The sequence below is a fragment of the Protopterus annectens genome, chromosome 9.part0, assembly GCF_019279795.1.
Source record: "Protopterus annectens isolate FY-2018-M chromosome 9.part0, PAN1.0, whole genome shotgun sequence".
Lineage (NCBI taxonomy): Eukaryota > Metazoa > Chordata > Ceratodontiformes > Protopteridae > Protopterus > Protopterus annectens.
This window is the reverse complement of record NC_056743.1, coordinates 1,479,721,558-1,479,742,043: the sequence shown is the minus strand read 5'-3', so window position 1 is coordinate 1,479,742,043 and position 20,486 is coordinate 1,479,721,558. Positions and strand designations below refer to the sequence as shown.

Sequence of the window (20,486 nt, the reverse complement as noted above, 5' to 3'; positions counted from 1 at the left end):
GGCGACTAGCTTAAAGGAAGCGTCGTCGGCAGTTTTGGACCTATGCGGTCTGTCTCTGTCTTTACACTTACATTTTTTTTCGGAAGATCGGCAGTCGGATGGCTTATCGAAGCCATTTCGGAATACGGAGAACGAGAGCGAAAGAATTTAGCAACAAAGATAGCCCGATGAATAGTTTGGGCATTGAACAAGGCACAAAACCGACAACGAGGAACGTCGCTGGGCCTAAACAGGTGACGCAGTAAGGATGAAAATCTCTGAGAAGTACTTGCTTTTCACAGGCAAGACAATTGTTAACTTTTTCTGACATCGGTTAGAGCAATAAAAAAAGGATCCCCAACAGGGCACTTAGCTTTAGAAGACTTCAGGCTTGAAACTCGAAAAATGAAAATTTCAGGTAGCGGCCGACTGGCACTTGTTAACTGCTTCTGCTTCGGGCTCCTGCGTGGCAAGAAAAACTGATGTAATGGCATCGGCTGCATGTTTTATACCCCTGATGACCTGACGTCATGGAAGAGACGACAGCATCTGATGAAGAAATCCCAAGACTCTGGTATTCGGTCCGACTGAGGGCTACCTGCAGGCAGATAACCCAAGTGTGATGACTGCAACAGTGAAACACAAACAACATCCACCCATCCACCATTTATGGTAATACCTATCCCATCCTGCAGCTCCATCAAATGTCTGAGCCACTAAGTGAACCCCAGTTGCCTGGGCCGTAGTCAGGGTTTTCTCTCTCTTGGCCACTGGAGCGGCTTTGTCAACCATGGGATGTCTAATGCAAAAACCTCTCTAAAGACCTGGCCTAACATTTTACAGTTCTGGAACTGAAGCAAGCACATGGATGACAACTGGGCTGCACCCAGGCAGAAATTACAAAACAAATGAAAACCTCGGCACAGAATGTGTTTCCCCACACACAAGGCAACTTTTAACTTTCGCTGACATATACAATATCCAACACTCAGAAAAAGACAGAAAAAAAATTTACAAACTGATTACTTACCTGGAATACTGACTTCAGGCCAGCACAACAACCTGACATGCAGAGAGTGACAATGCAGAGAGTGACAAACGTCCATCGAACTTCTACACTATGGAAAAACTAAGGATGGCACTGGCGCACTACCTTTTGCACCACTGACATCCTACTATCAGATGGTAGGAAACGGAAAGCAACTGAGTCTTAACATCTTGCCAGTACCCACACTCACATTAAGCTTCCTCTCTCGGGCAGGACTAGGGCAGTCAAAGCCACAGTGAATTCATGAATGTCCATCCAATCCGTCCAAGTTCTGTTTTGAAGAACAATGCATCACCTGTATCACACTTCTTAATTTGCAGTGGCGGTCTATTCCAGAGGTGGAAAAGGTGCTGTGTAATTAACCTTGTTTTACTCATCTGCTGGTGAAGATTTAGATCCCCTGTTATGCTACTTGTGGGACTATTTGATTACTGAAGATACAGCAAGGACGGCGAGGCACAGATCTCGCCTAAGGAGTCTAAGATACTTAAATACAGGGAGAGTGCTTCCAGTCTGACAGTTTAGGAAACTGGGGGTTTTCTAGTCTATGTCTACAGTGAGACACTTCCCAAAGGGGGACCGCATCCAACAACTGACCTAATCAATAAGGCTTTATAAATGTAATGCTAATGACTGCCAAAAAAAGCAATTACTACAAAATTGATAGAAATCTAAGTCAACCATAAATGACTTGTAAAGGAGCTAAAAAAACTTTAGGAAAGGAGCAAATTACACAGAATAATGCTCAGGAGAAGGAGTTGAGATTTAATGGAAGGCAGAACTGAACAAAGAATGCAATACTGGAGTGAACTGTAAGAAAGAAAACACATATGCATACTGTATGTAAATAAAGGAAATACTGTTATGGTTGGTTTTCTTTTCTATTACTGCATGTGCTCTCATGTCATTTATTAAAGATATTTTTTAAAACTAGCCTAATCAATCCTAAATATAATGAGACAATGACCTCTGGATCTGGATGGCAGACACTACCTGCTAGGCCATGGGGAAGGTGAGACCTTGGTTATTCAAGCTGGCTGCTGCAGGCAGGAAATCCCAAGAGTCACTACTGCAACAGTGAACTATTAAGATCTGCTGTTACCACTGGTAATGTGGAGAAACAAACGGCATTTGAGAGGCTGGCGATATGCTCTTAAGAAACCATACTGCCAAGCAAGGGAGATTATATACATTCTGAACCTTACTGAATTCATGCAAACTCTTACACAAATTTCTGACGGTCTCAGGTGTCAAACAGACAGTAAGTTTAAAGTTAAGACTCTTCAAATGTAGCAAGGTATGCCAGTCCACTGAAAGTGAATCCTCTACCTACCCACCCCCAAACAGAAGGATCTCCCCACCTCAATCTTAAAATATAGGTAGTGTTGACATATCTTATAAGACACTCAACTCTTTAGCAGGTGTAGTAGATAAGTAACCAAACTTAAGCCACTGGTATCAATTCAGGCACTGAATGACAAGACAACAGCTGAAAAACATTCTAATGTTTGCTAATTTCCTGACTCTGTAGCCTAGAAAAAAAAGCCAACTACAAACCCAGGAAACCACAGTCTGACAAATGGCTCCAGAAAAGGAAAGGTTGGTCGAGAAATTATGAGAGTGAATGTCCAATGATGGCTTGCCCATGCAGGTGGAAGGAGAGCAATTTTCAAGTCAAGAGATCACTACAGTACAAGTGGAGGCTTGCTCAGAATTGAAAACAAAACAAATTAGAGCATGGCCTTGGATATCCCAAGCCAATAACAGCAGCCCTCAACAATGAGTGGGTGAAACAAAGGGAGAGCATAGGAAGCCCCAGTTCTACACTGGTGCCCATGTCAGCTACCAAGGGTGTGGTTTAAGCCTTATCAGAAATATGTTCACAGTTTGGATGCTGATAAATGCAAAAAACTCTGTGGATGCCTGGATGATGGCACTTCTCCTAAGCTCTCACCTCCATGTTGGGATACCAGTACTGGAGAACAGAGGGGCTCAAGAAAGTACAGTTTTGTACCTACCATAAATGTAGATGTCCGAGAGGAATGCATCTGCAGTCTTTACAAATGGGTTGTCCTGTCGTCAGGCAGCCCTTCATTCGGCCGGATTCCAAAGTCTGGGTCTGGCTTCGGCTGGTGTCGCACTTCACCCGACGTCATTGCGGCAGTTATTCGGGTATAAAGACATCAGCAGATGCCATTTTCCTCAGTGTTTCTTGCCCCAGATGCCAGGTGCCCTCTTGGGTGGCTAAATTTGGATAAATGCCAAAGTTTCCAAATAGTAGAGAGCAAACACACAAAATAAGCATGTATGTACATATATACAAACAAATACACCATAATAGATCCCCCCAAGCTAGCTGAAGATTGGTAAGTACCCTAGGAGTACATCAGAGGGGAAGGAGGGTGGGTAATCCTGACTGCAGATGCATTCCTCTCGGACATCTACATTTATGGTAGGTACAAAACTGTACTATGTCCTTCAAGGATGCATCTGCAGTCTTTACAAATGGGTAGAATACCATAGCTAAACTAGGGGAGGAGGAAATGAGAATAGATTATGGTGTAGTCAGGATCCCTTGCAAAACAGCAGTGGCAAAGCCAGCACGGGATCTAGAGTATAGAGGTAAGTTATAATGCTTGGCAAATGTATGCACGGAGGTCCAAGTAGCAGCCTCTATAATGTCCTTGGTAGCCACTCCTCGTAAGAAAGCTGTGGTAGTGGCTGTAGCCCTTGTGGAGTGAGGCCTGATGTTCTCTGGAGTTTTCTTTCCATGGTAGGAGTAACAAAATCTAATGCAATTTCCTATCCATTTGGAGATTGTCTGTTTAGAAATTGGTTTTCCTTCCTTTCCTGTTGCATATGCTACCAGAAGCTGGTCAGTTTTTCTATTGTTTTTTGTCCTGTCGAGGTAGTAGCGTAATTGTCTGTGTACATCCAAGGTATGTAAGAGTTTTTCTCCCCTGTTCTGTGGGTTGGGGAAGAATGTAGGAAGGTGGATAGCCTGATTTAAAGAGACTCTGGATACCACCTTAGGCATAAATGTAGGATTTGTTCTCATGGACACTCTATCTTGATGGAAGATCAGGAAGGGTTGTACTGCCATTAATGCCTGTAGTTCAGAGACCCTTCTTGCTGAAGTTATTGCCAGCAGGAAAGCAGTCTTCCAGGATAAGTATTGTAATTCTGCTGTAGCTGCTGGTTCGAAAGGAGGTAGAGTCAGTTTTTCTAGCACAAAGTTCAAGTCCCATGCTGGCAATGGAGGTTTCCTGGGAGGTTTTACATTTTTAATTCCTCTCAGAAACTGTATGAGCAGAGGATGCGAGAAGACAGGAGGATCCAAGCTGTATTCTGCTGAAATAGCTGATGCATGTATCTTGATGGAAGAATAGGACAGGCCTGTATGGAAGAGCTCCGCCAAGTACTCCAGGATGTTGGCTATGTTCACCAGTGTCACATCTTGCCCCTTTGCAGTACTCCAGATGAGATATCTTTTCCATTTTGCTGCATAATTCTTTCTTGTTGAAGGTCTACGAGCCTCCAGGATTATGTCTTTAACCCTTTGGGATAAATTTGGGTTAATTGCTGTTATGTAATGTTCCAGGCAGTTAGCTGCAGAGTTTTTAGGTTTGGATGCAGGATGTTGTAGTTGTTCTGTGTCAGCAGTAATGGAATCAGGGGCAGTGTCCATATTTGTTCCCGGGACATGCTCCTCAGCAGTGGATACCAGTGTTGTCTTGGCCAGTCTGGGGCTATCAGGATGATCCTCGGACGTTCCTCTGATCTTGAGAAGCACCTTGTGCATCAAAGGAAGTGGTGGGAATGCGTATGCTGTCAGGCTTTTCCAACTGAAAGATAGGGAGTCCACCTTCCAAGCAAGTGGGTGGTAAGTCCTTGTGCAGAATTTCTTCAACTGGTGATTGAATGGGGATGCAAACAAGTCTATTTGTGGTAATCCCCATTCTCTTGTGATGGTTTTGAAGATGTCCGGATGCAGCATCCATTCGTGGGCATCTGTTGTAGTTCTGCTTAATATGTCTGCTAGAATGTTTTCCTTCCCTGGTACATAAATTGCCTGTAACTGAATGTTGTAGCTCAGAGCCACATCCCATAGGTCCAGTGCCAGCCGGCATAGAGGGTATGGGTGTGTGCCTCCCTGTTTGTTGATGTACCACATAACTGTGGTGTTGTCTGTCCTTATCATCAACTGGCCTTCTTGGAGAAAAGGTCTGAATGACTGGATTGCCAATTTTACTGCCATCATTTCTTTTAGATTTATGTGCAGATGCAGCTGGTCTCGAGTCCATAGGCCTTGAATGCACTTGTCCATCATGTGTGCCCCCCAACTGAGGTCTGAGGCATCTGTCGTGATGGTTTGTCTTGGTTGACTTTTGCAGAAGGGCAATCCTGTGTTTGATTGACAGGCCTGAGCCCACCATAGGAACTCTTGCTTTAGGCATGGGATCATTGGAATTTTGGTTTCTAGGCTGTGCTTGTGCTGAGACCACAAATTCTTTAGGTACCACTGTAGCTTTCTCATATGCAGCCTGGCATGAGGGACCAGTATTATGCAGGATGCCATGTAGCCTAGAGCTTGTAGCACTTTTCTTGCAGTTAGATGGCTCTGCTTTGTTAATGCCAAGAAGTAGAGAGGAAGTTGCTCTTTCTTTTCTGCAGTTAGAAATGCCATTTGTTTTGATGTGTCCAGTTCTGCACCCAGAAAGGTTAATCTTTGGGATGGAATCAGCCTTGACTTTTTTGTATTGACTGTATATCCCAGGGCTTGCAGCAGGTAGATGACTCTTTGTAAGTCTTCTGTTAGTTTGTTTTGTTGTCCGCTTGTATCAGGCAGTCGTCCAGGTAGGGATAGATTTGAATCCCCTGAAGTCTGCAATGAGCGATTACTGATGCCAGGCATTTCGTGAACACTCTGGGCGCAGTAGATAAGCCAAAGGGCAATGCTGAGAATTGATAATGCTCTGATCCTGCAAGAAATCTGAGGTATCTTCTGCAAATTGGTCTTATGGGGACGTGCAGGTATGCCTCCTTGAGATCTAGAGTTACCAGCCAAGACTCCTTGCCCAGCATGGGAAGAAGCTGCTGTAGGGTCAGCATTTTGAATTTTGGAACAATGAGGAATGTTTAAAGCGGATAGGTCTAGAATAGGCCTCCATTTGTTTTCTTTTCTTGGTACCAGGAAGAGTCTGGAGTAAAATCCCTTCCCTTGCTCCATAGATGGTACCTTTTCCACAGCTCTCATTCTTAATAATTGAGATATTTGTTTTAGAGCTTCTGCCCTTTGAGTAGGTGGTAGGTTTGGCATTCCTCTCTTTCCTGGTAGAGTATGGAAATGGAACCTGTAACCTTTGTCTATAGTTTGCAAAATCCATTTTTCTCTTGTAATGCAATGCCAGTTTCTTGAAAATAATGTTAGCTTTCCGCCTAAGGGTGCTTCTAGTTGTTCCTTGGTAGGCGGTGCCACCGCCAAGTCACTGTGATTGAGTTGTTGTAGTGGTGGTGGCTGTATCCGTGCCTCGTTGGTTGTTACCCTGCCACTGGCGACCCCTGTAGGCACCCCTGGATTTGTTTCTGCCTCTAGAGCGCCTATTCCTACCTCTTTGTGCCTTAGAGGAGTCCGGAAAGGACCAATTCTTGGAGGGCCAGTTCCTGCTAAACCTTGGAGGTTGAACTTGTAAGAAATTTTTCACTGTTTGCACAGATTTTGCTTTCTCTTCCATCTTTTTTAGTACCTGCTGTGCGGGGGCACCAAATAAATTGACCTTGTCCATAGGTGCATCCAAAAGCTTAGATTTGACATGGTCTGGTAATGCCTGTTCTTTCAACCATGCATGCCTCCTGATAACTGTGCCAGTCATGGCTGATCTAAAGGAAGCCTCCAGTGCATCATAGCCACATTTTAAAGAATGGTTACTAACCTGCTGTATGTTATGTAACATTTCTTGAACATACTTTTTATCTAAAGATTCTTCAGAGGACAGCTTTTTAGTCAACTGGTCAAGCATAAACTCTTGATATTGAATCATATGAAATTGGCAGTTCAAAGCTCTAGCTGACAAAGTAGCAGAGGTGTAAACTTTTTTACCCCATCTCTCTAAGGACCTGGATTCCCTTTCAGAGGGGAGGGGTTTTTTAGAAGTAGCAGCTGCTACAGCTTTAGGGCCCTGAGAGATAGTCTCTGGATCTGCAAAAGGAGCCTTATATAAGTGGTGATGAGTGTCCGGGACCCTGTAGTACCTATCGGGCTTAGCAGGAGCCGGAGGTAAAGTATCAGGAGCAGTGCAAGCATCATTAAATGCATCATCAACAACAGATAGAACTGGAGGTATAGCTAAAGGCCTATGCTGTGGCAAATGTAGAAAGGTCCTAAGCCTTTTTCTAGAGTCTGAGAAATCTTGTCCCTGCCACTGAAATTGTTCCCTCATAGCATGCAAGGTTTCCCCAAAGGAAAATTCCTCATGAGGAGAGGCTGAAGGGATGGACTCCTCAGCATCAGAGTCTTCGTAAGGAGAATAAGAAGCCTCAGGAGGGTCTGTATGTTCTGAGTCATCAGAGGAATCATCTGTGGATACTGGCTCAGGGGGCTCTGCTCTAGGCCTCTTTTCTGGAGGAGGGAGAGAGGCCCTGTCTGGATGAGGCTGGGCTCCACGAATTAAAGAGATGAGATCCTCTGCCAAAGAAAGCATATGGGAGCTGGTGCTGGGCCTGTGAGAGGGGGGCTTGGCAGGCACAGGTTTTGATGCTTTGGCTGCTTTAGCCCTGGCAAAGGCCTTAATAGACATAGCTGGAGGAGGCCTAGCAGCTCCACGTGCAGGGGTAGAAATATCTAGGGAATGGTGTCTGATAAATCCTGTGAAATCGCAACAGAAGGTTGGATTTCAGAAGCCGTTTCTACCAGGTTAGAAGAGGCCTCAGTAGAAGGCAAGTTATCGGCTGAAGAAAGAACCGCTTGCTCGGTTTCGGCCGAAACCGAGACACTCGTGGTTTGCTTAACCGCGGTTTCAGCCGAAACCGCGGACCGCAAGTGTCGGTCCTTTTCTTTGCGTTTTTTGGTTATTTGCGTAGTCGGAGGATCCGACGGCATAATGTAGGCAAAATCGGAGCCGAAAATCTGTTCAGCAAAGTCCGAGCGACGTCTAAGCGTCTGTCGGTTAAAAGAAGCACAGGCTAGACAAGCTGCTACGTCGTGGTCTGGGCCTAAACAATGTATTAAAACACAAATTACGAGTAGATCACCAGCAGGTACTGCCCAACTTAAATTGCGAACTATCACCAAAATCCAATCTTCTTTAACACAACTTTATTCGTGTTTTCGGAAACGTCTATGCGCTTCCTTCTTCAGAATACAAAGTGTCCAGCTATACCGTAATGACCGGCAGACGTTTGTGGAGAATACGGTACACTACCCAAATCAGGGGCACTCAATCACTTAGATGTGCCGAAAATTAACTTAAAAACAGATCAATGTTGCCACATCGATAACATGGGAAAAACAAGAGCAAAGGGGTGAGCAAAACACCGCATTCTGACTTCCACTAAAGAAGATAAAGGCCTCCAACAAACATACAAACTGAAGAAAACAGTTTACCCGCGAGATAAAACACCCTATAGAAGTGGAAATCTTTATGAGGTATTTGTTTCCCACAAGATAAACAGTTATTAACTTTCTCTGACATCGGCTGAGGCAAGAAAGAGTCCCCAACGGGGTACTTAGCTTTATAGAAGTCTTCAAAGTAGTATTCGGTAGTAGTAATCTCTGGATCTGACCGACCGGCACTTGCGAACAGCTTCTGCTTCGGGCGCCACGCGACAAGAAAGACTGAGGAAAATGGCGTCGGCTGATGCCTTTATACCCGAATAACTGCCGCAATGACGTCGGGTGAAGTGCGACAGCAGCCGAAGCCAGACCCAGACTTTGGAATCCGGCCGACCGAAGGGCTGCCTGACGACAGGACAACCCATTTGTAAAGACTGCAGATGCATCCTTGAAGGACATCAAACTATGAGGTCCTATGGCAGGCAGAAATGGAGATAAAAACAAAGTAATTGCTCACTTGTCCCAAGAAAGGAGGTAAACACACAGGATTACTGGGCCTGGTGACAGTAAAAACAAAAGCAATAAAGTCAACTTTCGAGGCTTAGCTAAAATACCATCCTCAAACCAGTCCCTCTGTTGGCCAAGACAAATGAACACAGTGCTTCTTGATAACCAGTTAACTTCCCAGGATGACAATGTACCTAACCAAAACCATGTGAAAACAGGACAGCAAAAAATCCTCATTTCAAATTTTCAGATTAACATTAATACTGTACCTTCCTAGAAAGCCTGTAAGCAACATATTTCAAGGACAGTTTGAAATTTTCCAACTTCTTTGTGGTCAATTAACCCTAAATGCTCTTGCAACATTATGTAAGGCACACCACAGTGCTTACATCAATACGCATCAAAACATAATTATCTTAACATTTAGCCCTTAATGATCTTCTAGGGTCAACATATAAAAAACACAAGAAAAAAATCAAATACATCAAGTTTACTACATGCATATTTGAAAGAACCCTTAATACCACACTTACACAGATTTAATGGTGAAAGCTCGTTTTGAGTTGACCAGTTCATGCTAGAAGACTGATGTTCCGACTGAACAGAGCCAGAAATGTCTCGTTTAAATTCAATCCTCACACTGTCTGGTTTTAATTTCTTCTGTAGAGAAGGTGGTGGAAGTCCTGGAAACATCTTCCTTGCTGTGGGAGAGCCAGAATGTGGATGATCAGGAGATCGAGCTTGAGGAAACTTCTTGGTCATAATAGAAGACTGCTGCTGCTGCTGCTGTTCTGATACTCTCTGATCCAGAAGTCCACTACTGCCTGACTGAGGCTTTGTCATAGTCTTCTGCCCCTGTTGAACTGATGCACCCCGTGCCTGTGTTCTTCGTTTGACAACATCTTTCAATGTTTCGATAGGAGAGCCATTCATATACCACTCAGTCACCCCCATCTGCCGCAGGTGGGATCTGGAGTGGCTTGAAAGACCTTTTTTGTTCTCAAAGAACTCCCCACAAAATGAGCAGCGGACATCATTGTCTGGTTCAGCATCAGCTGCTGCAAGAACAGATTAACAAAACAAAAGGTTACTCATATTATCAGAAGAAAATAAATAATGTGAAGATTACAACAAGTCCTCATAACAAGCAACAAACAGTACCCATTTGGATCAAAGTATTAGTGTCCCAGCAGTTGGCTTTAATGCAAAATAAAGCATGCATTTTGCCAAAATCTACAAGACAAACTGAATCAAATTTCAATTATGACATTATGTGGATAAAGTCTTTTACTGCACTCTAGAGAGCATTACCAAATCAGCACCATATAATTTTCATGTAAGTTATAAACTGCATTTCACTCTGTTTTCAAAGGTTCAGATTTAATAAAGTAAAACAATGTTTAGATGATAGGGTTACTGCAATTACTATAAGGTTGGACTTCCAAAGCATTTAGGCATCTCTCACTCTGGACTTTCCTGCGCCATGCTGAAGACATTTGTAAGATGCATGGTACAAAGGGAAGAAGCCCACATACCATCTTCAGTAATTTTTACCAGCAAGTGGGCTTATGAAGCCATCAATCATACATGAAATGTCTGTCGACCCTGAAGGAGAAAGGAAACAATCTACAAGGGAGAGAAGGTTACTCTCAGAAAAGGACTTCAAATACCTAGAAAAACAGGTTTAGGGAGGGGGAGGTAGATGAAGCCTATACTGCAACAGAGACTCTCTACTACTAACCAAAATGTACTACTGTTTTGAACAAGCTTACAGAACTGTACTGCATTCACTGCAAAGATTATTATAGCAGTAACAACTATAATGTGGAAATAATGCGTTAGGAAAGCTGGCTACAAAGTTATGGAGGTAACGCATACAAGCCTGCAGAACTGCATTTGTAAACCCTGCTCTGCTTCTAGAAAGGACAACCAGTCTGTAATGTAAAAAGGTGTGAATGGACATCAGTGAAACACTATGAAAGTAGTTGTGTAAAATTTTACCACAACAGCGGTACTCTTCACCTTACTCTTGGCAAGGATAGCCCAACTTCCGGACAGTATACCAAAGCCCTTGGATCATATATGCGCCATACGTCATGTCACGCACCTCCTCCTCATACACGATGCAAAGCATTAAGGCAACATACAGATGCAGTTACACAGAACTGAACTGCCCCAGAAGAGAACAGTCTCCATAGAACAAAGGAGGCTATACCCATCTAGAAAGAGAAAATGCAAATGGAAAAGGGAGCCCCCCCCCCCCCAGGAGGGAAACAAAAACAAAGCCCAAAACAAAAAGAAGGGGGGTGGAGGGAGGGGTCCAAATGCTGCACTAGGGAAGAGAAGGACATCTACTGGTATGGTAGGATTTTACAGAACTGTACTACTAGGGGTTGGGAGGGCGGCCTATTGGTTAAGGTGTTTACCTTACAAACACAAGTTGCAAGGTTTGAGTCTCACAAGGGATAATTAGCTAGGCTTAAAATGGCTCGCAAGGGCAGTTAGCCTAGCACTAATCTATGACCCTATGTCCTCCTATATCCCTGTGCAGTAGTAGTCACCTTAGGAAGAGTACAAAAGCACAAGAAAAGGACAGAGGTGGAAGGATGAGAAGAGCTCTCGCCAAACCCATGCAGAATGGCTGTAACAAAACCTGATCTGGCTCTATAAAACATATCCAGTTTATAACGCTTAGTAAAGGTATGCACAGAAGATCAAGTAGCAGCTTCAAGGATGGAACTGGTATTCATCCCCTTGAAGAAAGCACCAGAACAGACAAAAGCCCTAGGAGAGGGAACTCTGACCAAAGTAGACAGACACTTGCCATGAAAAGAGCAAAACGGAATGGCCTTGGACATTCAGGAGGAGGGGGTTTGCTAAGAAAAAAACAAAACAAACCCAATGTACTGGGATGAAAAGTAACAAAAAGCTGGTCAGACTTATGAATGGCCTTAGTTTTATCCAGATAGTACCCGAGCTGTCTGTGCAAATGCAAGTATGACATCTCTCACTAGCAGACTGAGAAGAAAATAAGGGAGTTGTACTGTCTCTCATTAACAACCTTGGACATAAAAGAAGGGTTAGTATGAAGGGACACAGTGTCCCTGTTAAAAAAAAAGAGCAGTTGGGCATAAGGGCCTGAAGCTCAAAAAACTTTTATTTACTTTAGGTTCATACTAAGATAACTGCCCTTGTGGACCATTTAACCTGTGTCAGAATCAAACACTGCACCTTACCCTCCGAGCAGAAGTAAGAGCAAGGAAAAGGTATAATGCTGCAGAGAAGCTGAACCTGCAAGCTCAAAAGCAGCCTGGGTCAATTTTTCTAAAACAAAATTAAGGTCCCAAGGAGGAGGAGGAATATACTTTTTTTTTGGGGGGGGGGGGGGGCTAAGATGCAGGACACCTTTAAGAAACTGGATGACCTCAAACTGAGAAACCACAGGAGGATTCAAGGGCAGACAGGCAGATATAGCTGACAAATGTGCCTTTACAGAATAGGCAAATCCAGACTAGTGCAACTCACACAAACAGGAGAAAACAAGAGGTACCAAATGGCATAACAGAAAAAGAGCTGCCTGTTCAGAGGGGAGCAAAGAGATCTACCCGAGGAATATATCCCACCGATGGACTATGTCTAGAAACAAGTCTCTGTGAAACATCTGTTTGTTAGCCTGCATTTTGGATCTCCTCAAAGAGTTTGCCACTAGATTGTGCTCTGAAGGAATACACACTGCCTGAAGAGTTAACTGATAACCAAGAGGCAGATCCCAGACCTGAAGAGACAGAATCAGAGCTCTCATCCCTTTGCTCTTGATATGGACCTTGAACTTTCAGGTGACCACAGGAAGTAGTTTACCCCACGTCTGACGAGTCAGTGAACAGAAAGGAAGATGAAAGGGCAGGCCAGAGCTGAGGGGTAAGTTGCTCAATCAAACACTTGAATTCCTGCTTTAGACAAGGAAGGACAGGCACTCAAATCCAGACGGTGGCAATACTGAATCCAAACTGACCTGAGGTACCACTCAACCGTTCACATACACAGTTTGGTGAGAGGGAGCACTGGAATAAAACAGGCCATAAATCTCAGGGCTTGAAGAAACACTCTAGCTGGAATAGCGGGGCATAGGAAGAACAGACAAAGAAAGCTGTCAAGGACAAAAGCTTTTAGAGGTGGGAGAGAGACAACATTAGCACCAGCTGAATCTTGCAACCCTGACAGGGAATCAGGACAGACTTTTGGAAGGTAACAGGGTACCCCAGACTATGAAGGAGAGATATGGTAAACTCCAAATCCTGCAACAGGCAACTGGGAGAAGGCACATTAAGCAACAAGTCATCTACATAAAGAAAAACATGAGTGCATTGGAGTCTACAAAAGGCAATCATAGGAGCTAGGCATTTTGTAAATACCCTTGGGCAGTAGAGGGGACAAACTGCAAAGCAGAAAACTGAAAATGAGAGGAAGAAACAAAGAAATGTAAAAACTTCCTGAAAAGTACGTGAATAGGGATATGATTGTAAGCATCCCTCAGTTCCAAGGACACCACAAAAGCCTGCAGTAATACAAGAGGAAAGTATCCAAAAAGGAGGAGCTTTGAGAAAGGTGTTCACAGCAAGGAGAGATCCAGAATGTCTCCTAATGCCCTCCTTTTGAGGAACCAAGAACATCCTGGAGTAAAATTCTCTTTCCCACTAGGAAAGGAGAGACAGGCTGAATAGTTCCCTTATCCACCAGGGACCCAAGGACCTCTGAGAAATGAGGAAGTTGTTCCAGAGGAAGCTGGGGAATCACTGAAAAAGGACAGAGATTTCCAGACCATGAAGTAAATCCAGAGGGATGACAGCTGGAACCCACAAATCTGAGGTGATAAGATGCCAGTTTGAAAAACAGAGGAAGAGCCAAAGGGACAAGGGAACCTGGCTGAGGGGTGGGAGTGGGACAAGATGTCAGAGAGAAGCAGGCTTGTAAGATAAAGGAGGCTTCTGGGTTACAGGAACCTGAGAAGACTTAGGAGGAGCTCACCTACCACTCTTACTGACGTTACTGGCCTGATACGGCTGCTTGCGAACAAAAGTAGACCTAGTAGGATAATTCCTCTGGAACTCAGGGAAAGGAGAGACAAAAATATGTTTAAGGCTCTGCAAAGCCTTACCTTTTTCTTGAACAGACAAACATATCACCAGTAGTCCTAGAGAGATTTTTATTACCCAAAGGAGCATCCAGCAACTTGGCCTTATTGTGATCAGGTAAAGACTGTAGATAAAGCCAAGAGCAAGGCCTCATGACAGACCCAAAGGCAGCAACTCTGGAAGAGGCATCAGCAACACTGTAGCTGCACTTGATAGAGGGGCGATTCACTTGAGAGGCAGAACCCAAAAGAGATAAAGTGGAAGACTTGCCCTCAGAATCAGGTAGGTCAGAAATAACATGACAAGCCTATCTGGTCATGTGGATCTGGTAATTGATGGCCCAAAAAGCCAAAGTAGAAGCAGAATAAACTTTCTTACTAATCCTCTCCATTGCCCTACTATCCTTATCTGAAGGCAGAAGCTTGGAGGGTAAAAGCTTAGGCGGCTTGTTAGAGGAGACTGACACCACAGCAGGGTCAGCAGGAGGAAGCTTAAATGACAATGCAAAGAAACCTTACAGAGCTGGTCAGGTTTCTTTCGGGCAGAAGGCTGAGACTTAGAAGCAGCTATAAAGGTGTCTGCTAAAGCAGCCAACAAAGGAGGTACTGCAAAGGTTTAGGAGTGTCCACCTGAAGTAACTTGTGCCTTTTCTGGCTATTAGACACCTGAAAAGAACCCCACTTAAAGTACTCCATCATTCTAACTATTGTATCACCAAAAGAATACTCAGGACTAATGGACTCCATCAGAACCATAAGCCAAAGGCATCTGGGAAGGGTAAGTCAATGACCCATCACCACACTCTGAATGCTCATCCAAGGAATCAGGATCCCTAGGCCATTTGGAAGGAGTTGATGTCCAAGGGGGGAGTAGGCACAGAAACCCCTTGGGGAGGGCCCTTCAGGGCCAGTAAGGCATTAAACAGGCCCTGAGTAAACTCCTGACACTCCCTCTGATAATCTTTAGGGCAACCAGAAAAATGCTTAGTCGTCTGCTTTTTCTTGGTAGGGACGTCAGCCCCAACAAACACTGGAGGTTCTGAACCCTGACATAATTCAATAAAAGTACCTGGAACCTCTTACTTGTTCAAAATCTGCAGAATCCCTCTAGTGACCTCTGAGATAATCAACTGTGGTTCCCCCTCAATGTCTGGAGCAGATGCCTGCAAGGCCTCAGACGATATTGTGATGGCCCAGTAATCAAGGAGCCTCAATCCTCACGACTAGCAACAGTGGGGGATGTACACACACAGTAAAGTGCAATTTCCCTTAAGAGAACACAGAGATGACAGTCAGTCTGGGGCTGGTTTCTCCCTCTTTCTCCAGATCCCCAATAAGACTCCCCAATGGCACAGCTATAGAGTTGAATCCTTAGCCAGGGTTCCAAGCCAAGTCCTCCAACACACTCTGTCCAACCAGTGCTTCATGTCCCTGCCCAAGTAGCTGACACAAACACTCTTGTGGGACTTGTTTTATATATACACACACACCTGAGAAAGGCTGGCACAGGTTTACTAGCTATGCCCTCTTCTGCTCAAATTATAAGGTAGTTATCACTGCCACCAGAACCCCTTAGGAGCTACTTTAATGCCCTTTAATCCTACTGTGTAATGTTACTATTAATCCAAATGGTAATATGACCAAGAGCAAGGCTATTAGCAGTGGCTGGCACAGTGGTACCAAATAAATATGTAAGTACTCCGAGCTTAAATATATGTCTCACAAATATCAGCCACAAAGGTAGGTTTAAATATATTTAATAATAAAAGAACAAGACAATACTAAATATGTCTTTACAGTGACAGAATTCAAAATCACAGGAAATATTTAAAACATTGCAGGACAGTCAAATAAATACAGAAAACATCTAAACTAATCTTTACTATATTCTTCTTGAATCTAAAAGAAATTACTGTACCCTAGTTAACTTACTTACAAAGCAAGGCAAGACAGACGTGGTGAGTGGATGTTTCCAGCTGATGCTGTCAGGTCAAATACAAAATACACAGTCACTCTCTGAGAGTTCTTAAATTAATATCAAATATTACTGTTAGGATAATTGCAGCATGACATCATTTTTTGTCACCTGATTTCAGTTCCCAGGCTCAACAACCATTGCTACAAACTGCTAGCATTTAGCATCTCCCTGTGAAAATACATAGCCTTCAGATGTTTGCAACTGCTGGAAGACATAAAACACTTACAAAACAATGCAGAAGGCTCCTTAGTTTTAGGCATCTTGTCTCCTTACTGCATTGAAACTGTCTTTTACTACGAGGTTATAATTAATTTAATTTCAATTATTTTCCTGAAGTTTTGCAAGTTAACCTTTTATGTTCCAGTTTCCACTGTTAAAAATATATACATTTACACAGCTACAGCAGCATTTATACATTTCTGTTCTCTTCCAGCAGAGTACACTGCGGCTACATCTTTAAGCTCAGTACTTTAAACACACTTCTATACCAGCAATTTGATATACACATAACATACAGTCCTAATACATTGGTAACACTAGCATAAGAATTATGTTGCCATTCACAAATGACATATAATCGCTTACAAATTTCCAGCGAGCTGGGCTGGCAATATTTCCTTTTGTGACAGATGTGTGAAAGGAAGGATCCATGTTGGCCTCCAATAGACACCAGACTGCCTACAGAGCTATTACCCGCTTCTAGAGAAACATCAGGCGGAGGCTTGACATCTAAAGAATCAGTCGGAGTTTTCTTGGCCTTCATACTTAACAGTACCTCAGGGTCAATTTATTTTGCCATGCTACCCTAGGCCAACAGTCTAAGCCTCTGGTTCTCTAAATAGATGGGCAGGGGAAGACAACCTGCTTCTAGCCATAAACGCCTTATAAATGCTCCAGGATGTATGGCTGTGAGAAGCACCCAAACAGAAAAAGACACACTGTTCGTGATTATCCTTATGGGAAATCCGCCTCTGAAACTGACATTTTCCTTTCTTGGATGACAAGAACTCCAGGTAACCAAAACAGGACAAGACCAAAAGAAATAAAAGACCCCAACGGAGCACTTATTTGACATCTAGGTATTCAGCACAGCAAAAGGGCATTCAGATCAACAAACAAAGGTGTTCGGACTGGAGGCAAAGTAGTTCTAGTTCATTTGTCACCTTTATGCCCTGCATCCTTTACAGGGAGCATACATGTGATGTATGGCAATATACAAGAACTAAAGACTTTGGTATAGTGCCTGGAAGTTGGGCTATCCTTGGCAGGAGATCCCCAAGGTGAAAGATACTGCAACAGTGATACAGGACATCTGATATTCTTGAAAAGGCAGCTATACATGTGCTGCACTTGAGAAATGGAACCGACACAGCCTTATAAGGTTACCCCATTTCTGGTCATAACACAAGGCAATACAGCCAACCATCTATAAAGGGTTTGTCTGAACAGCTGGATTTACCTGCTTGCTTGACAAAAGGATACAAAGAACTGACCAGTTGGCTTAAAATGCTTTGTGCTAGACAACACCTTAGTTGCCTGTAAAAAGCCAAGAGAAGCATGAGATGTTTATTTCTCTCTGCAGACTGAGGAGAGAGAGAAGTTGAATGGCCAGATTCAGTACCACTTCAGGCATGACTATCCTAACAGCTACTCTTTGTTGGAAACTGCTGAAGGCATTCACTATTCAGGAACCTGCGATTCCAATATTTTCTCAGCTGAACTAATGGTTACTAAGAGCACAGTTTTCCAAGACAACTTCAAAAGGAGCCAAGCCTGTAGGTTTAAAAGGAATAAGGGTCAATAATTCTAAAATAAGACCAAGAATCATGAAGGAGGCATCAGTTTCTTTGAAGGACCTCAAATGCAGAACTGCATTTAAAAACTGCTTCATAAAGGCAGTAATTGATTTATTTATTAAATGTAGTAGAACGCTGACTTGCGTGGACCCTTTTTAGATATAGGATGGAGAGAACTATTTTGTTAAGTGTTTTGCTCAGAGTCAAGCAGCAGGCAAATGTAGGCTGAGGACAGCAATCCCTTAACTATGAAATGCAGCTGTTAAAAGTGGTTCTAAATATAGGTAAGCTGAAATGCCTGAAAAGCACAACTTTAATGATGCATGGTAATGTCTTTGTCAAAGCAGTGATAAAGGGTGACAATGGACCAAAGCCAAATAACATTTTGTCAGCATCAAACTGTGTAAGTGTGTGTGTGTGTGTGTGTGTGTGTAAGCGTGTGTGCGTGTGGGTGTGTGCGTGTGTGTGTGTGGGTGGGTGCGTGTGTGTGGGTGGGTGGGGGTGTGGGGGTGTGTGTGGGTGTGTGTGTTGGTGGGTGGCTGGGTGGCACTTGTCCTAGCATTCATTTCTAATGAAAAAGCAAGCTGCATGGAATTGTTCTGCCAATGGCCGTCCCTGTTCAAGTAATTCAGCATGGAGAATCAAAATGATTTTGATCACAGGGATGCCACCAGAATCAAGTTAGCCCTGTGAAGCACAGCCTTCCTCAGTAGTTCTGGTATCAAAGATTAGAGACATAAAGCATATAGAATGTCTCTGCTTCAATGGACTAGGAGTTCAATGAGGGGAAAATGATGGATTACCTCAAGCTGAATGCAAGTATATGATGGTTTGGTGGGGAGAACCTGATCCATCACTACAGCACCCCAAAGTATTGTGAGCTCAGAGAGATCCTAGATCCAACTTACACTAAATGATGACTGGATGTGCATCTGATAAAGTGTTCTACCAAAGAATAAACACACTGAAAACTCTGCTCAATTCCAAATCCCAGGCAATCGAGCCTAAACTACAGAGTAGATACGAATATAAAAATGTGTGCTCCATTGTTTGCTAATGTACCCACATAACCATGGCACTACCTGTAAGTATACTGAAGACTCTGTCTCGAGACCAGTCTGAACATCAAGAGTACAAACAATTACTACCATCTCATGTTGATTTGCCTCACCTTATACCAACTGCATCTGTTGTCTTGGACTCTCCAGATGCCTGTATAAGCTTTAAAGGCCAGGATGAAGTCATCGGGTCATGATCCAGTTCCACTTTGGGCCTGATAAATAGTATCCCTGGAAATGCCTCATCAAAAATCACCCACTATCTTGAATTCATTGTAGATTAGGGAAGGGGACAGAAAGGGCTTACCTTTTCCACAAATGACTACAGATGCTGGCACAAGAAGTTTCTAAGATAACACTAACATTTCCTCACATGTAGCTTTGGCACTTGGACCACAAGGAGAGAAGTTAAGTGCTCAAGACATTTCAAGATGGTCAGTACTGTCACAGATATTTTTTGACAGGCTGTGAGAATAAACAGCTGCACAGCAGTCTCTTCTTGAAGACACAGCCTTTACAGTCTGCACGTTTAAGATGGCCTCTAGAAAGCACTTTAAGAGGTGGCCAAGCTGGATTTTGGATAATTCAGAAATATCACCAGTCTGATGGGGCAACATATAGCTTAATGCTTTGGTCAGCTGTTCCTGGTACTTTGCTTGGATCAGGCAGTTATCCGGGTAATGGCAGATGTGGATGCCCCTTACTATGAGACTGGCATAAACAGAAAAATTAATTTCATAAATAGCCAGGAGCTGTGAATAGTCCAATGGGCAAGGAAGTGAACTTGAAGTCATTCAACCTCTGCCACAAACCACAGGAATTATCTGTACCCCCCTGTAGATGGGGATATACGGGGTAAGCATCCTTCATGACTGGTGATAGCACTGGTGCACCTGGCAACACGAGAAGGGAAGTACTGATGGTCTTTAAATTCTTTATCACCAGAAACGTGCTTATTCTAGAGAAGTCTAAAATGGGTCTTCAAGGTCCATCTTTTCTGGAAACATGAACAGCCTGGAGTAACATCTTTCTTGTTCTGATGTGGGAATAACTTCTACAAGTGCCAAAGTAAGCCTCTCTCTCAAAATGGGCTGTAAAATAACTATATGGTCTACAGGAATGAAGGTATTCCCAAGGAAGGCCCAAGGGATCTGAATTACTTTGTATGTTACATTTATAAGCTCACATATCCAAAGGTCTGCGGTCAGCTTACATCACTGGGATTTGACAATGGATAACCTTTCTCCAAAACTAGAGGGGATGAGGAAGGGTATAAAGATGGGGAGGGAGATGAAGTGGTCAGAAATAGGAGTTACCCTCTTGACGGGGCATGGAAACGTTTCCAGTGTCTGCCATCTCACAAATGGTCCTTTATAAATCCTCTCTTTTGCTTGAATTGTTCAGTGCGAGACTGCTTACTATTAAAAAAAAATCTAA

At 43.4% G+C, this 20,486-nt stretch overlaps 1 protein-coding gene across 5 annotated transcripts in view; it reads right to left on the bottom strand.

Annotated features, from left to right (window-relative positions):
• WIZ (WIZ zinc finger) overlaps nucleotides 1-20,486 on the bottom strand; it is a 3,168,750-nt gene that overhangs the window by 544,084 nt on the left and 2,604,180 nt on the right. For all 5 annotated transcript variants that reach the window (XM_044084420.1, XM_044084417.1, XM_044084416.1 and 2 more), the window contains one exon: nucleotides 9,620-10,144. In XM_044084420.1, coding sequence (XP_043940355.1) covers nucleotides 9,620-10,144 — 525 coding nt within the window. The remainder of the gene's footprint in view (nucleotides 1-9,619; nucleotides 10,145-20,486) is intronic.